This window comes from Medicago truncatula, chromosome 4, assembly GCF_003473485.1.
Source record: "Medicago truncatula cultivar Jemalong A17 chromosome 4, MtrunA17r5.0-ANR, whole genome shotgun sequence".
Classification (NCBI taxonomy): domain Eukaryota; kingdom Viridiplantae; phylum Streptophyta; class Magnoliopsida; order Fabales; family Fabaceae; genus Medicago; species Medicago truncatula.
This window is the reverse complement of record NC_053045.1, coordinates 32,928,590-32,937,650: the sequence shown is the minus strand read 5'-3', so window position 1 is coordinate 32,937,650 and position 9,061 is coordinate 32,928,590. Positions and strand designations below refer to the sequence as shown.

At 32.2% G+C, this 9,061-nt stretch overlaps 1 protein-coding gene across 1 annotated transcript; it reads right to left on the bottom strand.

Annotated features, from left to right (window-relative positions):
* Positions 1-2,193: 2,193 nt before the first annotated feature.
* LOC25492600 (transcription factor bHLH122) lies at positions 2,194-6,811 on the bottom strand. Its single transcript, XM_013600767.3, has 7 exons — positions 6,464-6,811; positions 5,333-5,966; positions 4,027-4,361; positions 3,579-3,752; positions 3,031-3,096; positions 2,865-2,933; positions 2,194-2,580 (listed from the first exon to the last, which is right to left on the bottom strand). The coding sequence occupies exons 2-7, from the start codon at positions 5,934-5,936 to the stop codon at positions 2,527-2,529; spliced, it is 1,302 nt and encodes a 433-aa protein (XP_013456221.1). The 5' UTR covers positions 5,937-5,966; positions 6,464-6,811; the 3' UTR covers positions 2,194-2,526.
* Between the last annotated feature and the right edge of the window lie 2,250 nt (positions 6,812-9,061).

Below are 9,061 nucleotides of genomic sequence, written 5' to 3'. Positions count from 1 at the left end.
ATTGTCAATATGGAGGAGGATGTAGGTCTAAATTGGTTTAATTCGAAGGTAGTAAGGAGAGTGGATAATGACTTGGATACTAATTTTTTGAATGTGGTGTGGCGAAGGGAAATGACGCTGCATGCGAAATACCCTAGGCTTTACTCAATATCAAACCAACAAGAAACTTTAGGAGAGATTGACGAGGGTGGAGAGTAGAGGTTTTCTTGGAGACATTGTTTCTCTCATTATGAGGAACAACATCTAAATGTTTTGCGGGATGATTTGGAGGGTTTTGTGTGGTCACAAGAGAAGGATGTTTGGAGGTGGAGATTGAAGGAGGACGGAGTTTTTTCGGTGAAGTCATCATATGTTAAATTAGAAAATTTAATGTTGTTAGAAGAGAAGTGGTGAGAGGATGAGAAGAAGGTCTTTGATAAGTTGTGGAGGATTCCAACATCCATGAAAGTGGTTACTTTATCTTCAAAGGTTTTTCTTGACCTGTCTTCCAACTAGACAGAGCTTTATGAATGCTCTATCGTTCGAAGTGTCTTCAATGTGTGCGGTGTGTGGGAGGGGGGCGGAGACTGTTCACCTATTTCTTCATTGTGAGCTCCAAGCGGATGTGTGGACAAAGGTGATGTTGTGGCTAGAGTATAGTTTTCTTATGCCTCCAAATTTATTTATTCACTGGGCTTGTTGGAATGAGGAGGAAAGCAAGAAGAAAATTAAGAAAGGATTTTGGCTAATTTGGCATTGTTTAAAAAAATAAAAATAAACTCACTTTGGGTTAAATTGAAAGTAATTAAAATTCAATTTGAAAACAAACTAGAATTTCTTAGAAAGCAAAGTAGGCCTTATTATCCATTCACAACGCAATCTATTTTTTGACAAATTGTCATGTAGCAATCTTAGTTACCCTAATTTTATGCAAGTGTGAATATTCCTTGCTCCTTTTAAGTGTTAAATGTTGACAATTGAACCTGAAATCACTATAACTACAATATAAGACTTATGGATTAGAAATCAAAATTTTCTCTCTAAATTGATTGATCCATAACTACAATATAAGACTTATTGATTTTTTTTTTTTTTGAGGAATAAGACTTATTGATTAGAAATCAAAATTTTCTTTCTCTAAATTGAGTGATCCATATTATCTCTAAGCTTAATTGTCTCTATAACTGCAACATCATATTGTATGTTAGGGATCTAATCTCGTTGACAACTATACCTACCTTACCTATAGCATAGCTTGTTGGGTATACCTTTCTAATATTCAGCACATTTTACTTAACGTTAAGGGAACCTTGTCCTTAGCTAAATATGACGTCATTCATGACATGGTCCTCACTTAAATGGATCAGGACCCACAATTGACCCATTAGAGATAGTGACTTGTCCATTTTCTCCAGCTGTGCCATATCCATAAGAAAATTGTTTTTCCCACTTCAAACAAAGTCAAGAAACACCATGAAAACACAAGTTTAACTTCAACGACAGTTAACTGCTGCTGAATTTTAACCAACAATAGTTAATTATCGATGAAATTTGAAGTTAAAATATCATTTCACGATGTTTCTTAGCTTTGCGTAAAGTGGAAAAAGCAATTTTCTATCCATAAGCCCCTTTTCTATCCAAAGCAGATCAACTTCCAAAGGGCCAAAACCCATTCACCCTTATGTACACGTACACCCAACCACGTTATTTTCTTCAAAATGTGAATAATAATTGCAATAACATTGAAAGAAAAGGAAATAAGATAGCTCTGTTTGAGTAATAAATGACAAAAGACAAAATGAAAAATAAAAGAGAGTGATCATGATTAATTATTGGTTATGCATAGAATCACTATCTTTGAAAAATAGATTATACTCCTTTTTGTCAATCATGTCTTTAGCTAAGAATAATACCGAAATATTTATACAATTTAGTCAAAGAAAGAGAGTTAAAAAGAAATTTTTTTAAAATAAATAAATAGAAAAATCCATTAATTATTTCTCAAAGTGTGTACAATAAACTTAAACACCTAAAGTTATTTTAAAAGATACATTTTTGCATTAAACTACACTATATTAATATATATATATATATATTAGTAATAAAAAAATGTCGGTTTTGGTCCCCCATGTTGCCACGTCATTTTTAATGCTAAATCAAACCTACACATACCATCAATTTAATTTAGTGTTCCTTCATAACCAACACTCCATATGAAAATGCAAAATCCTCCATTCCCTCAAAATGGGGGCCCTAAAGTGTAAAGGCAACATAATAAACTTGCTTCATCATATTTTTGTACACAATGCTTTGCATATGTGACATGTGACATACATCATCATCATCAAATTATATGATCTTATAATAAAAGTCAACTTTTATGATCTCATTCCCCACCATTCCCAAACAACCATAGAAAAAGTGACAACATCATAAATATTATTATATCTGAAAATTAAGCTGCTCTAATTTCTAGACCATATTATTACAACAAAATCTGTACAAAAAACTCTGACTCTCTTATCATCATCCTTTAATTCTTTTCCCTTATTGTTGTTGCTTGTGTGAACACGTGCACTTAGCCCGATTGTCTGAAAGAGTCTATACATACAAAGTATACACTCTCTGGTCACTATTATAAGCAAAAATTAATATTTTAAATTCATTCATTAAATGATGTACGTGGTCTATAATAAAGATCATATACACCATTAAATGAATAAATATAAAATGTAAATTTTTACTTATAATAGTGACAAGAGAGCGTATTTATAGAAAGGAGAAAATAATGAGTAACAGAATAATGTGTAATGATGTATGAATAATTATGGCATATATTGTTTGAAACTTGTAGAGAATGAGATTGGTCAATTGTTTGTACATACCTCAACTTGGTTTTGTAGGTCTTTAATGTACTCAACAGCCAAGTCCAACATGTCTGATGTGTTTGTTTGCTGCAAAAAGTGAGAAACAATGTTTGGTTTGTTAAGGCAGCCATAATTCAAAGTAGTTATGTAGGTTGGTAAGTGTGCCACAAGTCAAAATGTTTACCTTATCCATGTTTGGCACAAGATCCTGTAGTTTCCTCATTCGCTCGCTTATTTTAGTTCTTCTAACCTGAAAATAAATTCACACAGGTGAGGAAGGAGATTTGGTGCAGTAAATGCGTCACATGGTTATCAATCTCAATTGTCCGATTTCAAATTAACTGTTGAAAATGTTTAAAAGTGTTTAAGTGTGGTATCTGAATGGTTTGATCTCTTATTAATGACTTCTAGAACAAGGAATCTGGACCCGATAAAGTAACCATTGAATAAAAATCTCCATCGTGGATGCCAATTATTTGTCAATTAGTAAAGATTTCATGCAAGATTGTAACGATGTGGAGAAAAATAACAGAAAATAGAAGTGTGAAATTACAGAACATTTCATAACAAAATGACTTTTCTGACTCGTGGAATCGAAAAAATTACTCAATCTCAACTATGATTTTTTGGATTCATTCCAAACCATGAATAAGTGATTGAGAAAAGAATCAAGAAATTATGTACAAGTGAAAAAGATAATGGAATAACTTATAATAGAATTAAAATTAATACCCTTTCTGCAATGCTTCTTGGGTGAGTGGCACAGCCACGTTTAGCACGAATTTTGCACGGAACAGAATCTGAGAACTGCAAAAACTTCTCAATGGCTGCCAATTCGGCCGTAGTATTTGGCATACTCATCTGATGAGCCAAAGGAGCAGAAGTAGTCTGGCCTCCTGTTTCATTCTGATCAATGAAATAAAATCATATCAATAGTGATAATTTATACACCAGATGTAATCGGTGTTGTCAATTGCACATCGCAAAAACAATCATGTTTTTTTTTTTAATTCTGCTACACTTCAGTGCTATTGTGCCGCACTAGTTTTTATTTAACAACGCTTTGCACAAAATAGCACATTGCAGAACATACCTATAAATTCAATTTCTGCTACGTTATAGCAGAGCAATTTGACAACACTGATGTTAATAACCAATTCCTATAGTACAATTCAACTACCTTAGTTTCAGCTGGATTTAAACCTGGAGGAAATGGTTTTACATCATCATCATCTCTGTATCTTTTCAGGCCAGTAATATTGTCAGATATCATCGCAGTATCCTCCCATGTAGTACCTAGAGGGAAACCTGGGATAAAATCGTTACCCCGGGTTTCAGCAAAACCTTCAGGTTCAAGATTGTTTTGTGGAATGCTATTACTCCCAATTTCAGCTCCTAACGCTGAGGCATAGTTTGGAGCATTCTTTAACCGTACCACAGAAGAAGAAAAATTTGCTTCTTTGCTAGTGCTATTAGCAGCTCCCATAGTTCCTATTCCTCTCATAGCAGCAAAACCTGCCAACCAAGCTAGCTAGCATCATTATAACAACCTAATTATGATCAAGAAAATGAAAACTGCAATAAATATTAAGCCTATTGGATTTCTAATTAACTTTTTTCTATCACACTTTCGTGAAATTCCGTTTTTTAGGTCAAGTATTCCTCTCATAGCAGCAAAACCTGCCAACCAAGCTAGCTATCATCATTATAACAACCTATTCATTATTAAGAAAATGAAAATTGCAATAAATATGAATCCTATTGGATTTCTAATTAACTTTTTTCTATCACACTTTCATGAAATTCCTTTTTTTTAGGTCAAGTAGCCTAGCGGCAGGCGTGGAGAAGTGGAGAATCCTAGGTTTGAATCAAGGCCACTGCATATCAAGTTCAACGTCCCCGCACCTACCACCTACCAACTGAGTTGTACTTTCAGGAAATTCTATTAAGACAATCATTATGTTTCTCATTTTCCAGCGAATTGGATGGACAGTAATTCGGCGAAATCATGATGTCACTGTGATTTTATTAAAGCTCTAAAGTGTGGTTCTTTACTAAAATTACGATGGCATATTCTTGACCGAGTCTAATTTACATTTTGTGTATATTTGGATCCACCGTAAATTTGGCAAAATCACACCGAACAATTGTGCATATTTGGATCCACGATGAATTCAGCAAAATCACACTGATCCACCGTGATTTTGATATAAGCTACACTTTAGAGCTTCAACATATAATCACTGTGTCAATCTAATCCGGATCCCGAAGTTATTTAAAAAAGCCACTAATAGCAAAAAGTCTCTATTAATAACAAAGTAAAGCTACTTAGGCTACCATGTAAAACAAAGAAAAAGGGAAACACAAAAAAAGAGGCAATGAAAATAGAGATTAAAAGGGAAGAAGAAAAACACACAAAATAAAGTGATGTTTTATCTTTTTCATGATAAGAAAAAGAAGAAAAGAAAAAGAGTATGAACACATACCAGTATCAATGTTAATGTTTGAAAACAATCCAGCAGGTGAACTACCATGTCTAATAAGATTAGACCGACCGGTCTTCATTTGATTCGGCAAAGGTGGTCTTCCTGAATTATGGTAAAAACTCTGAGGAGCAGCAGAAGAACCATAATTACTCATATTATTACTTTGTTGTCTTTGAAGCTGTGGAAGATCCACAGCTTCATTATTATTATTATTATTATTATTATTCATTGTTTGCATAGTTTGAGATTGTTGATCAATCTCTTCCTTCACTATAGGAAGCTGCTGAGTCAATGAATCAACTACTGAATCAGTTATAGGAGCTATAGAAGCTGTAACAGAAACACTTTCAGCATCACCACCACCACCACCACCACTACCACCACTTCCACTAAGACTATTCATAAACCTTGCAAAAACTCTTTCTGTTTCAGGACTTGAAGGTCTATTGAAAAGATGCTCATAAAACTCTTTATCAATGATATTCGAAAAATATGAACTTGGAGCTGATTTAAACCGTGTTAACCCTGAATTCATTTGTTGTTGATGATGATGATTTTGATGATCTAGAAACATAGTTGGATGCTGCTGAAGATCTGATTCCATTCTTTTCTTCTTCTTCTTCTTCAACAATTCCTGTAAAAATAAAAATTTGATCTTTGTTAAAATTTTCAACACAAGAATTTCTAAGATCTAATAAAAATCAATAACAAAGAAAACCCACCAAGGAAATCAATTTATTTCACTAAAATTCTTCAAAAACTGAAAAAGATGAAAGGGGGTGTAAAAAGTAAAATAAAAAAACAAAAAAGACAAGAAAAACATGAGCTGTTTTGTGTTATGGTTTTCCAAGTTTCTATCACTCAGCATCAAAACAAACGGCAAACTGTTTAGCTATGACAAGACATGACCAAAAACTAACAAAGACAATAGTTCGGAAGAAACCAAGTTCGATTTCTGATATAACAATTTTTTATCAGACTTTACTTACCTCTATCGAACTCCAGATTACCGATGTCTCGGATAGTTAAACAAAAAACATATACAAAGATATGAACTATGAAATATGAATACTATGAACTTAACAATAACATAAAACCAAAAAAATTTAAAAAAACAAAATAAAAATATACCTCTACTTCAACAATTTTTTGTTGTTGTGTTGGGGGGTGTGGATTTAATGTAGCGTGTAGTGAAGAGAGTGGAGGTGTAGAAATGAAAGTGAAGAAACCTCTATAGGAAGGTTCAAGAGAGAAAAGGATTGAATATAAAATAGCATTGGATTTTGTTGCTGTGGAGGTGCAGCCAATAAGGAGTGAACAGAGTGATAATTCCAGCTTTCAGATTTGTTGTGTGTTTCACACAGTAACTGTTTTTACTAGAATACCCTTGAGAAAACCAAATATGAATGGAACGTGGCACAGAAAAAGTTTCGGAAGAGAGAAAGAAAGAACAAAGGTTAAGACTATATTTAGAAGTAAAGAGGTTTTGTTTTGATGAATTGGGAAGTATACTAGGTGAAATTACTTTTTTGTCTCAGTTTTTAGATAGTAATAATTGCTGTCCACGGTTTATCTTTTTGGTTCAGATCACGAGTTGAGGGTTGAGTGGTCTTCAATGCTGAATGCACTTATTGAAAAGACTTCAATTAATTGAGTTTTTAAATCCACAGAAAAGTTATTCTATGTTTAGATTTTATAAAACTCCGATACTTTAAAATGGATGACGTACCGTATATCCTGCATCGATACCTGTCTAATACTTTTCGATACGTATCAGAAGAGTATCCGAAGATTAAATTTTATTTTTTAAAAAAATAATTATCTGATACTTCCCAATACGTATCAGGAGAGTATCCGATCATTATCCTACACCAGTAACTACCTCGATACTTCCCAATTAATGTTAACTAAAATAACTTAACTCTTGAGTACTGATGTGTTCTTTTTTAAATATAGTGTTTCTTTTTTAGATCGATATAGTATAACACTAACAATGTTCCTTTTGGATATAGTATAACACTGATGATGCTCTTTTTGGGATATATTGTGTATCTAATTGGCTAATAATCACTCTCTTAATCGTCAATATTATTTATATTTATGTTGATGTGCTGCGAGCCTACGACTGATTTATGTTGTTTGTTAATATATTTTCATATTAAAAAAATGGTATAATTATATTGAACATTTATATATATATATAATTTTTTTATTAACGTATCTCAGCCGTATCGTATCTTGATTTTTGAAATTTTTTTCGTATCGGTGCAGTATCGTATCTGTATCGTATCTCGTATCTGAGCTTCATAGTTTAGAATCGAGTATATTTAACCAATAATATTTAAATATGATCAGAAATATCTCTCACATGTCTTGCGTTCGAATTCAATCTTGATAATACAAGAGTATTAAATCTCTTGAGATTGAACTTTGTCACTTTTGTGGTTCTATCTGACCAGAGATGCACGATTCACACCAAACGAATGCAATTGATTTTAGTTTTAATTGTATTGTAGTTTTTTTTTTTTACTAAAAATAAACGGTATTCATTTATTTAAATTTAAATTTATAGCGTAGATTAATACAACACAAATTTAAAGTTGTTAAAAATAAACGATGAATCTCCAAACAAACTTACAATATACACATTAAATAGCATAAAACAAAAAGATACATAAGTCTATAAATATAACTATAATTAAGTGTTAGGAATATGATTGGTAACGGCATTAAAGTCATTGATTTGAAGGGAAAAAAACAATGCGATAAGACGGAAAAAAAAACACCACTTCTTGAAAGAAAATCAAAACAAACAATAACGTACTAAGACGACGAAATCATAACATTAGACAACTTTGGCTTCATTTGTTTCTCGCGTTGTGATTTGGTTGTCAACTCTAATCTTTCTATGCCATCAAATTGAGTAAATAGACAATTAACCCCTTGAAATTGTATGTTTCGTCAATTACTTTCTTGAAATTAACAAAACTTCAATTACCCCCTGAAATTGCACAACGTTAATCAATTTACCCCCTCCGTCAAATTTTTCTGTTAGTGAACGTGACGTTTTGCAAATACCCCCTGAAGTTTTGCACTTATGTGCAAAATACCCCCCAAACTTAAAAAATTATATATTTCATTTTATCTATTGTGGTTGGATAAAAAAAAGTGGGATGAAGCATGGTATCAAATATTTATATCTTTTCATTTTTTTTCACTCAATTTGTCCTAATCTATGCTTGGATCACATTTCATATTTTCAAGAAATCATCTTTTCTTGCAATTCTCCTTTATTTTTGTTGATCACGTTTGAATATTCTTGGTGATTATTTCCGCAACCGCAATATAAAAGTTTTAGATGTATCAACAACGACATAACAACCATAATTGTGGCAACATTTAACCGTATTTCTCGATAATATTGAGGTTTGTATTGTAATGGCAGTCGCTACTGCAACCGCAATTTAAAATTTCACATTCCTTTTTTCAACATTTTTTTATATGTTGGTGCAAATGTGTGTAATCATCTTACCCTACTGTAGGTTCATTTTGTGATAGTAAGACCTTTTTAACCTTTATTTTATAATATAGTAAGACTACAATTACAATTTTCATGCATTTTGAAGAAGTGTATTATAAGTTAATATTCAATGTATTATACTTATATTTATTTTAGTTTACTATTGTTTAAGTTAGTTCCTAACTTCTTACTTAGATCTAATCACAAGT